Raw genomic sequence first — 19,092 nt, 5'->3', positions numbered from 1 at the left:
ATAAATACAAAATCAAATAGGGGTAATGCAGGAGTAGGTTTAATAATGAATAAAAAAAATAGGAATGCGGGTAAGCTACTACAAAAAACATAGTGAACACATTATTGTGGGCAAGACAGACACGAAGCCCATGCCTACTACACTAGTACAAGTTTATATGCCAACTAGCTCTGCAGATGACGAAGAAATTGAAGAAATGTATGATGAAATAAAAGAAATTATTCAGATAGTGAAGGGAGACGAAAATTTAATAGTCATGAGTGACTAGAATTTGGTAGTAGGAAAAGGGAGAGAAGGAAACGTAGTAGGTGAATATGGATTGGGGCTAAGAAATGAAAGAGAATTTTGCACAGAGCACAACTTAATCATAGCTAACATTTGGTTCAAGAATCATAAAAGAAGGTTGTATACATGGAAGAACCCTGGAGATACTAAAAGGTATCAGACAGATTATATAATGGTAAGACAGAGATTTAGGAACCAGGTTTTAAATTGCAAGACATTTCCAGGGGCAGATGTGGACTCTGACCACAATTTATTGGTTATGAACTGTAGATTAAAACTGAAGAAACTGCAAAAAGGGGGGAAATTAAGGAGATGGGACCTGGATAAACTGACTAAACCAGAGGTTGTACAGAGTTTCAGGGAGAGCATAAGGGAACAATTGGCAGGAATGGGGGAAAGAAATACAGTAGAAGAAGAATGGGTAGCTTTGAGGAATGAAATAGTCAAGGCAGCAGAGGATCAAGTAGGTAAAAAGACGAGGGCTAGTAGGACTCCTTGGGTAACAGAAGAAATATTGAATTTAATTGATGAAAGGAGAAAATATGAAAATGCAGTAAATGAAGCAGGCAAAAAGGAATACAAACGTCTCAAAAATGAGATCGACAGGAAGTGCAAAATGGCTAAGCAGGGATGGCTAAAGGACAAATGTAAGGATGTAGAGGCTTATCTCACTAGGGGTACGATAGATACTGCCTACAGGAAAATTAAAGAGACCTTTGGAGGTAAGAAAACCACTTGTATGAATATCAAGAGATCAGATGGAAACCCAGTTCTAAGCAAAGAAGGGAAAGCAGAAAGCTGGAAGGAGTATATAGAGGGTCTATACAAGGGCAATGTACTTGAGGACAATATTATGGAAATGGAAGAGGATGTAGATTAAGATGAAATAGGAGATACGATACTGCGTGAAGAGTTTGACAGAGCACTGAAAGACCTGAGTCGAAACACGGCCCCGGGAGTAGACAACATTCCATTAGAACTACTGACGGCCTTGGGAGAGCCAGTCCTGACAAAACTCTACCATCTGGTGAGCAAGATGTATGAGACAGGCGAAATACCCTCAGACTTCAAGAAGAATATAATTCCAATCCCAAAGAAAGCAGGTGCTGGCAGATGTGAAAATTACCGAACAGTCAGTTTAATGAGTCACGGATGCAAAATACTAACGCGAATTCTTTACAGACGAATGGAAAAACTGGTAGAAGCTGACCTTTGGGAAGATCAGTTTGGATTCCGTAGAAATATTGAAACACGTGAGGCAATACTGACCCTACGACTTATCTTAGAAGCTAGATTAAAGAAAGGCAAACCTACGTTTCTAGCATTTGTAGACTTAGAGAAAGCTTTTGACAATGTTGGCTGGAATACTATCTTTCAAATTCTGAAGGTGGCAGGGGTAAAATACAGGGAGCCAAAGGCTATTTACAATTTGTACAGAAACCAGATGGCAGTTATAAGAGTCGAGGGACATGAAACGGAAGCAGTGGTTGGGAAGGGAGTGAGACAGGGTTGTAGCCTCTCCCCGATGTTATTCAATCTGTACATTGAGCAAGCAGTAAAGGAAACAAAAGAAAAATTCAGAGTAGGTATTTAAATCCATGGAGAAGAAATAAAAACTTTGAGGTTCGCCGATGACATTGTAATTCTGTCAGACTTGGAAGAGCAGTTGAACGGAATGGACAGTGCCTTGAAAGGAGGGTATAAGATGAACATCAACAAAAGCAAAACGAGGATAATGGAAAGTAGTCAGATTAAGTCGGGTGATGCTGAGGGAATTAGATTGGGAAATGAGACACTTAAAGTAGTAAAGGAGTTTTGCTATTTGGGGAGCGAAATAACTGATGATGGTTGAAGTAGAGAGGATATAAAATGTAGACTGGCAATGGCAAGGAAAGTGTTTCTGAAGAAGAGAAATTTGTTAACATCGAGTATAGATTTAAGTGTCAGGAAGTCGTTTCTGAAAGTATTTGTATGGAACGTAGCCACGTATGGTAGTGAAACGTGGATGATAAATAGTTAAGACAAGAAGAGAATAGAAGCTTTCGAAATGTGGTGCTACTGAAGAATGCTGAAGATTAGATGGGTAGATCATATAACTAATGAGGAGGTATTGAATAGGATTGGGAAGAAGAGAAGTTTGTGGCACTACTTGACTAGAGGAAGGGATCGGTTGGTAGGACATGTTCTGAGACATCGAGGGATCACCAATTTAGTATTGGAAGGAAGCGTGGAGGGTAAAAATCGTAGAGGGAGACCAAGAGATGAATACACTAAGCAGTTTCAGAACGATGTAGGCTGCAGTAGGTACTGGGAGATGAAGAAGCTTGCACAGGATAGAGTAGCATGGAGAGCTGCATCAAACCAGTCTCAGGACTGAAGACCACAACAACAACAGTTGTCATTGTGAAATTTCCTGCATAAATGTTTCCTGTATGATGAAATATGCCTGCCAGATGATGGCCACATGACCAAACTTAGTAGCTAATAAACATTACCATCCAAACAGAAGCTTTTGGTAGTTTATAATGGCATTTTACAAATTAAAGAAGTTGTGTGTTGTATTCCTTCCTTCCTCTCTCATACAGAATAACTAAGGCAGTAAAACTGCCCTCACTAAACAAGCATGAATGGAACAGAAAAAAGGGGAATGATAATCCTTCACTAAGAATCCTACACCACACATACCATAAAGTGCCCTGCGGGTCAGGAGTAGATAATTCAGGTTTATATTCAGGGTGAAAGAAAATTTCCAATTTGCAAATCTGTAGCATAATTTTGCTCAAGCATGGGTACCAGTGAAGTTGCAGGACTGAGACAAGATACCTAAAAGTTCAACATCAATATACCAGAAATCAGCAAACTGTAATGGTGGAAGTTCTCCAAACAAACTATTCTGCTACCTGTAGCTGATCCTATATCTAATCAATCTTTCATACACCCGCATTTCCTCTAACTGTTTCTCACCAATGCAGTTTTTAGCTTCTATGAAAGATGTATACAGGAGGATATGACTGTGTTTTTACCTTTTTCAAATGTGACTCAATCCAATAAATTACGAAATCACTTTAACTACACACTGGTCAGTATTACTACTACCTAACAATTGAGGCATGCTTTATCCTATTTTCAAACACTTCACTTCATTAACATACCCTTTTAAACATTGCTAACTGCCAGTCATATTGCAAAACGTTTTGATATACGTATGGATTTTGAATAGCATAGTAACATAATTTATAGAAATCACCAAAAACAGAATCCTTTGCTTATTTTGACAATATTTGAGAAAGACAGACTCTTACAACATTATTCAATGACCCTAAGCTTATTTTCTGGAATCATTGTTCTACAGGTAAGAACACATTCCATTCCACTGTTGTGTGTAACTTTATACTTCAATCTGTTCCTTTCAAAGACATTCCACTCCCATTCATGGTTTAATTTCCACTACCAACATTACACATAATATTAACCCAAACACTTTATATAACAATCAAAACAAAAAAAGCAGACTTTTGCTATCACAACAATGAGGGGTCCATCTTCTAATCAAGAATTGGAACACTGAATTTACTTGCTCCAAAACAAACTTCAATTGCAATTTAGCAGAAAAAGATGCATGCATGAACCATAAACAAGATCACTGATGGCGCCAGGATTAGGGCTGTGTGCACAGCTCATTTTCTATCAGCAGCTGGGAAGAGTCATTCTGAGCTACTGATTGCTCTGAAAGACTACTCTGTCAAGCTTTCTTAGCTCATTGATATAGTATTAACCAATTTCCCAACTGGCCCATTGGAGAGTGACAAGTGTGATTTTAGTTCTCATCACAACATGAATTTTGATTATGCTTTTGTTCTTTTTTGTTTATCAAGTTTTGAAAACCTTTTTTTAGTATATTTAGTGGTTATTGTACCAAAGGGTAACCTGTTTAGAGAATTCCGAATAGTTGCTATCTAGGTCCGACTTTTGTTTAAACACTGAACTTGTATTTGTAACAAACTGTGCAAATATGTGCGTAGTTTACATAAAACTTTTTCTGTGAAAATCCAAACTACTGTCTTTCATTCAAGTTATACATGTGAAGATTTGATATCTCTGCATTGCATTTGGAAAATATCTCATGTTGGTTTGAATTTCTATTAGGTGTGGCTTCAGGTTACCATTTTGTTTACATATGTATATATGACGTAACTGAACGCACACTCACAATAAATTCAGCTCTGAAAGTTAACTTTTGTACTTTTGAAGTGGAACAGACATAATACATCTCAGAATACTCTTTTTGTTTCAAATATTTACAGTTTTTTCTTTGCTATAGATATTTTATTTGACCACGAGTAAAAACTGTGGAAGTTGCCAAAGGGAAAGAGAGTAGTACGATATATTGTGGTAGCTACAGCAAATGGTATCACTGGTGGGGATGCAGTGGGGAGAACTCTAAAAAGGTCCCTGATGCCCTGTCTTGGAAATGCAAAATGTGTAGCAGGAAAATATTAACAGAGGTGCAGAAAGGAAAGGAAGATCTGTGCTGTCCAGGCATATTTGGAAGATGATAGTAAAGAATTAATGTGGATAAAGATAGGTAGCGGTGAGAAGGGGGTGGTGGTTGGGAACTGGCAGCTGATAGGAAGGCTAGTACGAGGATGCAGACTTACAGTTTTGTCGTGTCTTGTAGTAACAGGTACCAGCAGCCGAAGCTGAGGGCAGACGATCCTCTGGGTGGTGTAGGAGTAGGAAATGTGCAGCAGACTCTGCCCACAGGTAGGAAGGCTTCGAATAACACTAATGTTAGGAACAAGAAAATACCACTAGCGGACAGCAGTCATGGCAGAGGTGTAGACCTTCAGTTGTAGGAGAAATGGGAAGGGTATCAGGTCACCAGCATTTTCAAGCCAAGCACTGGGCTGAATCAGGTGATAGAGGGTTTAGTGTCTTAATGTAAGGACTTCACAAAAGGGATAGTGATAGAGAGTGGGGCACAGAACAGCTTGGACAGGGGCAGGGTGTACGACACAGGTGGTGTCCTGAGAGAGATAGGTTCTCTTACTGGTGATGCCAATGTGAGCATGGTCAAATTGTTGCAGTGGCACGATCTGTCTTGCCTTGGCAGTGCCATACAGTGAATCAATGCAGAGCTGGAGATGGCACCAATGACTGCTGACTGAGTGCAAATTGCACTGGCGTCAGTGGGAATTATTGAGAGATGAGCTACACTAGGAATGGTCTGCACAACAGGGCTGGAAAGAGAAATTGGTGAAGTTAATTAGTCAAAGTATAGCAGATGGGTATGGAACCACACAAAGATAAATATATCTTGTAATGGATACGTAGACTTTTTTTTGTTTTTTTGTTTGGGGTTTAAGGGCGCTCAACTACTGAGGTCATTAGCACCCAGTTACAATTGTTAGAGCACATAGAATCCAGTAAAACTCAAGGGGGGGGGGGGGGGGGGGGGGGGGGGGGACCCCAGAAAGTTCTTACAAAGATGCATATAAAATAAGTGAAGGAGTTAGATGTCTTTGGACAAGCCAGTCAAAGTAATGAAATGAAGAACACGAGCAGCTGCTCGAGCGTCATCAGCTAAACTATCCTGTAAAGTAGATGGCAGAGACAGGACAACACGAGATTGACTAAAACGGGGACACGACAATAAAACATGGCGCACTGTTAATGCATGACCAGAAGGGCACTGCGGGGCTGGGTCACCGGAGAGCAGGTAGCGGTGGCTAAACTGGCAATGCCCAATCCGCAATCTGGTCAGAAGGACCTCTTCTCGCCGAGATGGTCGGAAGGAGGTTGTCCAAGCAGTTGGGAACGGTTTTATTGCCCGGAGCTTGTTTCCTTGAAGTGATGACCAAGTATCCCACCACAAAGACACAAGCCTCCTACAAACAACCCCACTAATGTCAGATGACGGGACACAATGGGAGGCTGGCCGAGGCAGGAGGACTGCAGCCTTGGCTGCAGCATCAGCAGCCTCATTCTCAGGCACTCCTACATGGCCGGGAACCCACAGAAAGCTGAAAGGAGAGCCATCAGCAGCAGAAGAATGGAGGGACTGCTGGATCCGTTGCACCAAGGGATGGACCGGATACGGAGCTTCAAGGCTCTGAAGAGCACTGAGTGAATCAGAGCAGAGTACATACGATGAGTGGCGGTGGCAGCGGGCATACTGAACGGCCTGATGGAGAGCAAAAAGCTCGGCTGTAAAGCTGGAACACTGGTCAAGGAGCCTGTATTTAAAGGTCTGGCCCCGACGACAAAGGCACAGCCGACACCATCGTCAGTTTTGGAGCCATCAGTGTAAATAAAGGTGTGACTGGCAAGTCGCGCACGAAGTTCGACAAACCGTGAGCAATACACTGCAGCCGGAGTACCCTCCTTCGGGAGTGAGCTGAGGTCGAGATAAATATGAACCGGAGCCTGGAGCCACGGTGGTGTCGGGCTCTAACCCTCTCTGAAGGTGGTAGGGAGGGCAAAATCCAATTGTCGAAGCAGGCGACGAAAGCGGACTCCAGGGGGCAGCAGGGCAGACACATACAACCCATACTGACGGTCAAGAGAATCGGCAAAGAAGGTCTGATAAGAGGGGTGGTCGGGCATTGACAACAGCTGGCAGGCATACCGACAAAGCAGTACGTCGCGCCGGTAGGTCAATGGTAATTCGGCAGCTTCAGCATAAAGACTCTCGACGGGACTATTGTAGAATGCTCCGGTCGCAAGACGTAACCCCCAATGGTGGATGGAGTTGAGACGGCGTAAGAGGGATGGCCGAGCAGACGAGGCTCCCATAATCCAGCTTTGATCGAACTATGGACCGATACAAGTGAAGCAGGACAGTGCGATCCGCTCCCCAAGATGAACCACCAAGAACTCTGAGGACATTAAGGGAACATGTACAACGGGCAGCCAAATAAGAGACGTGCGGAGACCAACAAAGTTTCCTGTCCAGTGTGAGCCCTAGAAACTTAGTTGTTTCCGGGAATGGGAGAACAACGGGACCGAGATGTAAGGATGGCGGAAGGAACGCTTTATATCGCCAGAAGTTGATGCAAGCCGTCTTCTCTTCAGAGAACCGGAAGCCATTTGCCACACTCCATGAGTATAGGCTGTCTAGACAACGCTGAAGGCAGCGCTCCAGGAGGCACGTTCTCTGGGCACTGCAGTAGATCGCGAAGTCATTGACAAAAAGAGAGCCTGAGACATTAGGTGGAATGCAATCCATAATTGGATTGATCGCTATGGCAAAAAGGGCTACGCTCAAGACGGAGCCCTGAGGCACTCCGTTCGCTAAAAAGGAATCAATAAAAAGGGGTAGGCGGCCGCGTAGACCCCACCTGTGCATAGTGCGGAGGATACCTCCTCTCCAACAGGTATCATAAACCTTCTCCAAATCGAAGAACACGGCTACTGTTTGGCACTTTCGCAAAAAGTTGTTCATGATGAATGTCGACTAGGTCACAAGGTGGTCAACAGCGGAGCGGCGGCAACGAAAGCCGCATTGAACATTGGTAAGTAGCCGTCGAGATTCAAGAATCCAAACTAACCGAGCGTTAACCATGCGCTCCATCACCTTACAGACACAGCTCGTAAGAGAAATGGGGCGGTAACTAGAAGGAAGGTGTCTATCCTTCCCGGGTTTGGGTATAGGAACAACGACGGCGTCACGCCAACGCATGGGGACTTGGCCTTCGGTCCAGACGCGATTGTAGGTACGAAGAAGGAAGCTTTTGCCTGCCGGAGAAAGGTGGGCCAGCATCTGAACGTGAATGGCATCTGGCCCCGGAGCAGAGGACCGGGACAGTGCAAGTGCACGTTCGAGTTCCCGCATAGTAAAGGGGGCATTATAATTTTCCAGATTCAGCGAGTGGAAGGAAGGTCGCCGAGCCTCTTCTGCCTCTTTCCTGGGAAGGAAGGCAGGGTGGTAATGGGCGGAGCTTGAAACCTCCGCAAAAAAGTGGCCGAAGGCATTGGAGACATCCACAGGATCAACAAGGACCTCAGTACCTGAAGTCAGGCCAGGTACTGAGAAATGGGCCTTAATGCCCGACAGCCGGCGCAGGCCACCCCAGACGACAGAAGAGGGAGTAAAACTGTTAAAGGAGCTGGTGAAAGAGGCCCAACAAGCTTTTTTGCTGTCTTTGATGACTCTACGGCATTGCGCTCGGAGTCGTTTGTATCCAATGGAATTCGCCAACGTAGGATGGCGGCAAAAGGTGCGTAAAGCACATCGTCGAGCACGGATAGCGTCTCTACAAGCCTCATTCCACCAGGGGACGGAAACGCAACGTGAAGAAGAGGTAGTACGAGGAATGGAACGTTCGGCAGCATTGATGATAACAGCCGTGAGGTATTCGGCCTGACTGTCACAACTGAGAAAATCGTGGTCCGAAAAGGTCGCCAGGGAGGAGTAAAGTCCCCAGTCAGCTTTCAGTATGTTCCAGCTCGAAGGACGTGGGGATGGGGTGTGGTGCAGGAGACGAACGACACAGGGGAAGTGGTCGCTCGAATAGGTGTCAGAAAGGACATACCACTCGAACCGACGGGCAAGAGTGGTAGAACAGATCGAGAGGTCCAAGTGGGAGTAGGTATGAGTAGAGTCCGAGAGGAAAGTCGAGGCGCCAGTATTGAGGCAGACAAGATTGAGATGGTTGAAGACATCCGCCAAGAGGGAGCCTCTCTGACAGGATGCAGGAGAGCCCCAAAGGGGATGATGGGCATTGAAGTCGCCAAACAATAAAAACGGCAGAGGAAGCTGAACAAGCAGGTGCATCATGTCAGCCAGACTAACTGCGGATGACGATGGAGCGTAGACGGTACAAACGGAAAAAGTAAAGGCAGAAAGAGTAATACGAACAGCTATTGCTTGGAGTGGGGTGGTCAATGGGATGGGATGGTAATAGACATCGTCCCGAATGAGCAACATGACCCCACCATGAGCTGGAATACCGTCCACAGGGGTGAGGTCAGACCGCTCCGAGGTATAGTCGGTAAAAGCAAGACGGTCAGTTGGGCGCAACTTGGTTTCCTGGAGACCAAGGACGAGCGGACAGTGCAGGCGGAGGAGCAGTTGTAATTCCTCCCAATTAGATCGAATACCTCTTATGTTCCAATGTAACAAAGCCATCACTAGTCAGAAAAAAGGGGGAACGAAACGGGTGAAGAGCTGGTCACCTCGACGGCCGCAGAGGGCCAGGTTTCGAGGGAACAATGCTACAACCGGCGGGAGGCGGATCCTGTTCCATCGAGTCGTCACCAGCTGTGGCCGCTTTCCCGGGTTGCATAGGAGGGGCAGCATCATTCGCCGACGAGAGGCCAGCTGAGCGCCTGGCAGCAGAGGGAGACCAAGAGATTAATACACTAAGCTGATTCAGAAGGATGTAGGTTGCAGTAGGTACTGGGCGATGAAGAAGCTGGCACAGGATAGAGTAGCATGGAGAGCTGCATCAAAGCAGTCTCAGGACTGAAGACCACAACAACAACAACAACAACAACAACAATCTGAATGTGACTGACGTTTCGTACCTAAAATCAAACTTGTTCAAAGTTTTTCCATTAGTTGTTATTTACAGCCCTAGAGACAAATAGTACAATATCATAAACATTATGAAAGTGGTTCAGGTATGTTCCATTAGCGTATTCTGTTTGTTCACATTTTTAGATTACGGATCTGGAGACTTCCTCTACGATGGTCAAGACCAGTGTTGGTGAAATGGGATCTCCTTGCCTAAAACATCTTCCTTTTCTGAATTCATGCTACCCAATGAAATTCAATAAAATCAACAGCACTGATACATAAATTCTTCAACATACTATCAAAACTTACAGTAAGACCTTATTTCTCATAAGCTGTTAGCACCGATTTTCATGAAATTTAGTTAATAGTGAATTCCACACAAAGTGTTAATTAATTTTCATTATTCTACTCCATCATTGCAAATGGACCACTGTACAACTTATTATTATAAACATGGTTTTCTTTTGTTTAAGTAAAAGCTAATTTTCTTTTACTGTACATTAGGTGATAAATTTGGTGGAATCTTGTACATTAGGGGGAGTGGGATGATATGCCTATGGATATGTGTATTCCCCCCCCCCCCCCCCCCCCCCCCGTCCTTGTTAGTGCCCTTTCTTGTGAAACTGAGCAAGTACAGTACTGATCTGGGTTTTGAAAATTGTCTTCCTTCACAGAAAATCTGCAAATTAAGATTCAATGTGGTGAACATCCAAAACTGAGTAACATACCAGTTATTTTAAAAATCTACATTTAACTTTGCAAGTTCCTTTTGCAGCTCTTCACCTTGAGCTTTAACCATCTTAAATACAGCAACACTTCCATACACCTTCCCATTCTACGTACCTCACAGGGCTTCATACATCTCATTTGGCCTAATGTTCAGACTTCCATTATTGTCACTGTTAGCTAACTGTTTTTCAGAGTTACCTCTTCAACTAAAGAAACATTTAAAGAAATCTGGGACTGCTTGAACAATTCTCTGTGAACTTTTAGATGATGTGTCACCTCCCATCTTAAATTTGTTTTCTTCATATGTTCACTGTTTTCTATCTGTTCTATAACCAATTTTCTAGCTTCTTTTCACATCTCCTCAAAGATATTTCCAAATAAATTTGTTTAATTAACAGGACTCTATCTTGTCTTTATTATAATTTTCTTAAAACTCTTGCCATCACTTACATAGTTGCCTTGTTTTATTTCCAGATTTTCTTTTAATTTATCTTTGTCACACCTATACCATAATCCACCGTTTGCTTGAGAATTGTGCTTAAATAATTGTTTCTTTCTTCTGTGCCAGTAGGTCTATAATCATCTTCATAAGCACAGAAGTTGCGCTTAATTTTTATGCTACATCTCCTGATTTTTCTTATATTCTCTTAATGTAAATTTATTTTGATTAAATTACCTACCTAATCTAAAATAAAGTTATAAGATTAGTCAACAGAAGATGATAGGTGCGACATTCATTGAAACACTGCATTATTTTGATGAATTCATGAAGCTGAAAATCTAAGACTTAAAATGATTTCAATTCTCTTGGAAAGACAACATGATCATAACTGTCTGATGTATATTTTTGAGACAGGTCTACAAAATGTAATCATTAACACTCATTTTTTGGACTCCAAATTTAAACAGTTAGAATGCCAAATAATCAAAAGTTTTACATAAGTTTTTGCTGTTGGATGAGCAATACTTGACAACTTTGTTTTGAACAAATTTTCCAGATATTGTAAAGTTCAATTATGCTCTATTATTAAATGCAGCAATGATCTGCTAAATTACATGACTTCTGTTTTCTGAAGCAATGTCCTTCAACAGCAGTAATCCATTCATATGCACAAGTAAAGCTGATCTCAATCCAAAGTTTGTTTAGTACACTGTGGTACTTTACTAGGTAAGGTCCTACCGAAATGTGTACACCAGTAACTTGTGATGCACAAATTTAGAGCTGTGGTGGTAATGAGAAGTAATGTACACCTCATGTTACCTGGAAATATGGAAGCGTCTGATCCCACCCGTCTGCTTTGACCCATGACGTCACAAATATGGCGGAAACAAAAACAAACACACACACTTTCCACAAGAAGCCTAATGACACTAACGGGACAAGCGCGGGAAATGGGGTGTTTTGGGTGGGGGGGCAAACTAAATATAAACAAATTTAGACGCCTTGCGTAGCTACAACGTGTAAGTGAAGACAGCCATGCATGAATACCCACCCACCCACCTCCCCAAGGGTCGTAACCCCTGCAACCCATAGAAGATAAAGATGCTTCAGTAGCTGATTAGTGTTTTTTGTCTTAAAAAAAAAAAAATCTCACTGGATAGAACGAATATAATAAACTAAAACAGAAATTCGAGGAAACAGATAATTAAAATAAGTAATAAGTGTTTTTAAATTAAAAAAAAAAAATCTCACGAGATAGAACGAACAGATCAGAAAAGCAAATAAAATAAGATAAAACAGAACTGGAGACAGCCACACTCAAACCAAACTCCACGCCGTCATGATGTCACACACGACAACACCCTTACGTCACGGGTCAAAGCCGGCGCGTTGGATCGGACGCTTCTGTCGACCCTGTTACCTTGTACACAGGGAAACTTTTTACTGATATGTAAAATCCTTCACACTAATTTTTTTTTTTGTCAGTCTGAAATTTATTCTACAGCACTGTCTAAAATGTCATTGTTTGAATGTAACAAAGAACTACAACATTTTTAAATAGTACACAAAGAAAGGATCACCACTGTGAGACAGCAGTGTGTGCAAGCAAATATAAAATGGGAAGTCACAGTATTGCTAAAACTATAATTATAAAACTTTAAATAAGAATGATTTCATATGTAATTGTATAGAAAGGCCATGCATCAAACACGTACTCAATATCAACCTCAAAAAAATTGGTACATTGCTAATAGAAATGAAAATGATGAAAAATTAGCCTCTTAAAAGAATATAGCCTACTTATATGAATGAATGTTCCTTGAGCTGTTTCAATTGCCTCAACATAATCAGAACTGAGCATTGCAAAGAACTGATGATGTGAGTGAAGTTACAGAAGTGACTTCTAGTGTACACATGTATATACAACTAGAAGTAATTAGACGTGTAATATCAGAAGATTGGGTTTCATTGTCTGATGCATATTTAAGATATACATCTTTTTTCTGCATATAAGTAGCTTACTTCCGTATAATGTGCCAGACTGTATATGATTTAATGAAGTGCCTTATGACATACCACAGAGCAAAATGACTAAACAACAAATAAAAACTGCACTATGAGTACTCTCAGCACCTTTATACTCCACCTTATGCAAAATAATGCTTCAATATTGTTGTCACACAACTTCTGTTATCAAAAGTAGGGTTGACAAAAATAAATTCAAGATCAGTTTTCAGCAAAACATCATGCAAATCATCATCCTATATAATGAAGAATCAAGTTTATAGAAGAACAAAAGGTCTGGTGTTAAATATATTTAAAATAATATTTACACAGAGTATATGCACTTTTTCTTAGATTCAAATTTTGATGTGGGCGAAGAGTACACAGGAACCAAGTTTCATGTCTTTCAAACAATAAAGGCTCTATGTAAATGGTTTGTGCTTCATACTGGGCATCTATACAAGTAGCCCTCACTACAGGTCGTCTATTCCTTTACCGAGGTGTGGTAAGTAGTACCCTCTGATGCAACAGGAATTTAACCATTCATACAATGATAAAGCAACTGGACACAGTACAGAGAAATGAACTAATATTTAGCAATGGAAACTCCAGGCAGGAATGTGAACAATGTAGGAAAAGATAGATTGCTACTTACCATAAAGATAACATACTAAGTAGCAGACTGCAGAATTAAAAGACACTTAAACTTATGCTTTCACCCACAGCCTTCTTCAGAAAAATAGAAACACACATCATTCATTCACACTAGCAAGCAGACCTCATGCACACATGACTGCCAACTCTGGTAGCTCGGGCCAGAATGCAATCTGGCATGAGCTGTCCTAGTTGGTGGTCATGTATATGTGAGGTCTGCTTGCTAGTGTGAATGGTGTGTTTCTGTATTTCCAATGAAGGCTATGGCTGAAAAAGTGTCTTAATTGTGCCAGTCTGCAACTCAGTGTGTTGTCTTTATGGTAAGTAGCCATCTATCTTTTCTTACATTGTAAATATTCAACAATGTCTGTTACAATGTTGTCATACAGAATATTGTTTAATCATTAAGTTTCTCACCAAACAGAGATAAATGCACTAGAAACCCGATGTCTTCAGAACCCTACAGATCTAAAATGACAAGAAAAAGTGCACACACAGTAAAAGTTGCCAAAGGGAAAGTACTGAAGCAAAATAAGTGTTTTAAAATATATGGGGTATACTTAAAAATAATTACGCATTCATTACAGAAGCTGAATTCAACTCTACTAGATTGTACTCATGCTGAAAAAGAGATGGCAAATATAATAGTATGACAGTATATGACAGGTAGGTTATACTCTGGAAGTGTGTACCTGTTTGAACATCCTGATCCAGAAATTGTTACTTTTTTCCTAAAAGACAAAAGAATATGACAGATTTCATCAGCATGACAAAACAAAAATATTTTTACACTTACTTAACTCATTAACACTATTATGTCATCTGCCAGTAGTGTGTATTGACACAAAATAAACTACTTACAAGTTCATATAATTGTAATTGTCTTAATCTGGATTCAGTATTTGGTTTCGGTAACTGAAATTGTAGACTGACCACAAAAGATCATCTTATGGATACAACGATTTTGTAAAACTTCAGAAACAGTGGTAAGACACGAAATTTTGCGACTGCACGATACATGTAGAATTGTGTTTGCATTATGTTGTTATTGTAGTCTCCAGTTCAAAGACTAGCTTGATGCAGCTCTCCATGCTAGTACAACCTACATAAATTTGAACATGCTTACTGTATTGAAGTCCTATATTTTCTTTATTCATCTCCATTATCAAACTGTCTCCTCTTTCATAGCTAAGGACATATCCTTTAAACTACACGTTCCTTTAGTCAAGTTGCGCCATAAGGCTACTTCCTCCCTGATTTGTTGTCAAATATATCTACCCAATCATCAGCATTCTTCTGTACATCAAATTTCAAAAGCTCCCATTCTTTTCTTGTTTGTAATGCTTACTGTACATAATATTGTCCACATATCAATCAATATAGTTACAGCAGAGGTTCTCCACCTCTCTCCTCTCGGCTGAGCAGTCAATAATCTACTATGTTTCAAGCCTAAACCTTTTATTTGCTCTGACATTCCCACTGTTATACAAACTGAATTAAACAATGAAAAGTCTAGGTTGGAATAACATCAACATTAAGAAAAGGGTAGCTACTCACTGTAAAGATGACATGTTGAGCTCCAGAAAGGCATAATGAAAAGACTGTTACATACATTCACACAAAAAAGCACACCTTGCACACACAACCACTATCTCTGGCCACTCTGACCAGAATGCAGCTGAAACATGTCAAATGGCAGCAACAGTCCAGACTGGATAAGGTGATCTTAATTTCAAGGCAATATGACATAATCACAGCCTACCCAAAACCCTTGCCACCCCTCCTAAAGTGATGTTTCATCGCCCACTCAACTTCCACAACATCCTAGTCCATCCCTATACCATTCCCAATCAATCACAACTCCCCACAGAAACAAGACCTGGCCAAATCCACTCGCCCAACACCTCCTGCTCCAGTTCTGTCATGGTCTTATTCTTATTCTACCCCATCAGAGGCTGAGCCAGCCACAAAGGCAGCCATGCCATATACCATCGCTACTGTAATCATTGCTCAGCTTTTTATATTGGTATGGCTACCAACCAGCTGTCCACCAGAATGAATGCCCTCCACCAAACAGTGCCCAAGAGAAGAGTGGACCATCCTGTGGCACAACATTCAGCTGTGCATAACATGCTAAAGTTCTGTTTCGCGACCTAAGCCATCTGGACTCTTTCCTCTATCACCACCTTTTCTTAACTGCTCAGATGGGAGCTATTTTTACAACATATTCTCCACTACCAAAATCACTCCTCCAGCCTCAACCTACGGTAACCTATCATCCCCACACCCTGCACCCAACTGTTAGTGCCCTCTCTGTACTATCACCTCCTTCCATTACATGTCCACTCACCCTCAGCGTGATCTGCACTCTGCCAATCCACTTGCTAGATTCTTACCCTTTCCCCTCCAATCCCAAAGCTTCCCGACATTGCAGCCTTGTCCTACCACCTCTAGGCAGCTTTGATTCCTCTCCCCCACCTACACCCTGATACGCCCCTCTTCCTCCACCCCACTCCAGACTGTTGCTCCCATTTGACATGTTTAAGCTGCATTCTGGGTGGAGCGGCCAAGAGTGGTCGCGCGCGCGTGTGAGGTGCACTTATGTATGCATGTGTGTGTTTTCTTTTCTGAAGATGGCTTTGACCAAAAGCTCATATGTGACAGTCTTTTCATAATACCTGTCTACAACTCAGCTACATCAATTAATTGTTTTAACACATGTGTCTAAGTCTAAGATATAGCTGAATTGTACAACTTGTAGAAAAGTTAATGTCCACAAACCCAACTTGAACTAATAGATTTAACAAAGAAGAAAACACACCATTCCTCATCCAATATTCACAGCGCTCTCCACTCTCCTGTACTGCATACGGACCCTTTGTTTCCGATTCTTCTATGCCCTTTCAACTATGACTGATGTAAATGGCTGAAAAATATCTTGAAACCTTCCAGTATACTTCTGGGAATTATTCTACCTAGACGTTCTAACCAATTCTACTGCATTGTCAGTACTACATAAGAGTGGCTAAGCTTCTCTACAGATTCCCTACATAATTGCAGTAACAAAGCCCGACTGCAATACAATGCAATTTGTTTCGGAATTACAACATTTGTAATATACTTAGTCCACAATTTGTTCTGATGAAGTAACAGTATTTTAACTAAATTTGATGCTGCAATATTCAGAGGTATCCTCAATATCCTACTTGTCTATTCCAGGACTTGGCACAGATTTTATATCTCTCCAACTATCTATAATTACGCACATTCAGGAACCTCAATCTGTGTGTGTGTTCTACAAATCAACATGAAACACACCGAGTATCTTTATTACTACACTAACACAACAGTAACATGAAATAAAATAAATGTGCATTACACTATTCATACCATCATTGCACGCATACATACTACCCACAAACATTCTAGAGTGTACACTTCTTAGCTGTAATAATAGTCTTTGATGAAACAGTATCTCCCATCCAGAAACCTACAGTAAGTTTATGTACATTCATTACACTTGGTGAAGTGTGCCTGATATGCCAGAAACCATACAAAAACATTCACTGTATAAATTCAATAATAGCTTTGAACAACTTCGACTAGGGAATACTGTATAATTTATTACAGATCCATTGGTTGTGAATACTCTACATTTCTTTTCCTTTGAATCTGGTTCTGTCCAATTCTTCTTTGTCATAAACTCAAGGACTGTCTGTCTAACTTTGCACGTAGGCCTATATAATCTTATTTTATTATTAGCGTTAGCACTATAATATGAAAGTCTTTCAAACTGTCAGCCCATTTCATTACACAACATTTAAATTGAATCTACATCTTTGACTTCTTTACATGTCTGTATGTCTGGATCCGAAAATTCCATTCAATATTTACAACATTATTATGATGTAGTGAAATTTTTTGACGAATTTCATCTTCAGGCATTTGTGTATTTTCACAATATACTTTGTGTAGCATACAACTATGATGTTCAATAAATGTCTTAAAAATAGATTTAAAACGGGCACTTATCGAGTTTTGGGGGGAAAAATTTTCGAATGAAAATATTTTTTCTCACTTTTTGATCAGTTAGACTATGTCCTGATACACAAAGCTAGATATGGAAGATTAAAATTATAATCTTGCAGACGAAAGTGTTTCTTAGGTTCTATACACATCCTATTTCAATGCTGAGTTATGTTACATGTTCTTTATTTGTCAAGCTACGCAGTGCATTGGGGCTGAAGAAAATAGTAGCAGCACTACTTTAGTTCAAGCAGGTGGCTGTCGACCTTTTAGTTTGGACAATAAATTTGCTGGGATTACAAATTCACCATTAAAATTATAATATTACACTATACTTACTCTGGCACAACAGGTGGGTCCACTGTAGGCTGAGAGGTCGGTGTTGTCTGCGATGCTTCTATTGCGCCTGATGGCAACGTCAGATTTAACTTATTTTTTGACATTTTGACGATAACCGACTGCTGGTAGTCGGTTAACAGTGATTCTCAACCCAACACCTATACGCACCACAAGTAAATGAAGATCCCAACCTGTACCACGCAACATACGAGATGTTGCTCCTGTGTAATTGTAAAACTCTGACAGCTCTTGCAGTTGAATTACTTGCGGTAATCACGCTCACAAGTTCATTCTTTCACACGACGTAAAAAGCGTAACACGCCCATGTTGGCGACGTATCACAAATTCTTTACAGATACAATTCGTATGATACTACGACTGCTAGATTATACAAGCATTTAACATATCCCGTTCAGTATTATTCAAGCAACATACACACAGGGATTCACCACACATTTGTCTCGGAGTGACAGTACTAAAATCGTAAACATTCCAGCCAGTGCGAACACAAGAACTACTACTACTTTTTTTATAATATTTACGAACGATTGCGAAATAGCAAAGATGATCTCTGTGACACCAACACACAGATATTACTCATCCAGATTTACAGCCATTAAAAAACAACTATATTTCTGTGTATCCGATTAGTTATACCTCGGGGCGTTTTTTTACAAGTAGCACGGAGAGTTCAATTCAAAGAATCAAAAACACAACGAAAGCAGAACAACCAAAAAAGGGCACTATGGTTGGTGAAAGCACAAAGTCACACCCAGATATAAAGGGTGGTCCACACGCAAAAGCCTGCGAACTTTAAATTTGCGTAGGTCAGCGAATGGACTGGAGATTTGCGCTCAAACCAACTCCGCGCAGACAAATCGTACCGTGTAGGTACGATATCGACGCAATTCTGACGCGCGTAATGTGTTTGAATCAGCTATTTGTCCAGCCTAGTGTTTCTCGCCTTTGCATATCTACACAGTGCATTGTAAAATGGTTGACGTTATCTTGTAGAAACTAGATATTCTGAGAACAATGACTGTAGTGAAATCATAAGGGCTATACTTTAAAATAGCAACCAGCCACAAGTTTG

General features: G+C 41.0%; 1 protein-coding gene across 2 annotated transcripts in view; it reads right to left on the bottom strand.

The window, feature by feature from the left end:
* The window catches only part of LOC124804772 (dual specificity mitogen-activated protein kinase kinase dSOR1), a 77,392-nt gene extending 58,832 nt beyond the window's left edge, over positions 1–18,560 (bottom strand). Inside the window, exons 1-2 of one of the 2 annotated variants that reach the window (XM_047265092.1) lie at positions 18,000–18,560; positions 14,327–14,365 (exon numbers count right to left, since the gene is read on the bottom strand). In XM_047265092.1, coding sequence (XP_047121048.1) covers positions 14,327–14,365; positions 18,000–18,103 — 143 coding nt within the window. In that variant the 5' untranslated portion in view covers positions 18,104–18,560. The remainder of the gene's footprint in view (positions 1–14,326; positions 14,366–17,999) is intronic. The other variant, XM_047265093.1, reaches the window with a different exon arrangement.
* Positions 18,561–19,092: the final 532 nt, after the last annotated feature.

This window comes from Schistocerca piceifrons, chromosome 7 (assembly GCF_021461385.2).
Source record: "Schistocerca piceifrons isolate TAMUIC-IGC-003096 chromosome 7, iqSchPice1.1, whole genome shotgun sequence".
Lineage (NCBI taxonomy): Eukaryota > Metazoa > Arthropoda > Insecta > Orthoptera > Acrididae > Schistocerca > Schistocerca piceifrons.
The sequence above is the reverse complement of the archived record's forward strand: the minus strand, read 5'-3'. Positions and strand labels throughout refer to the sequence as shown.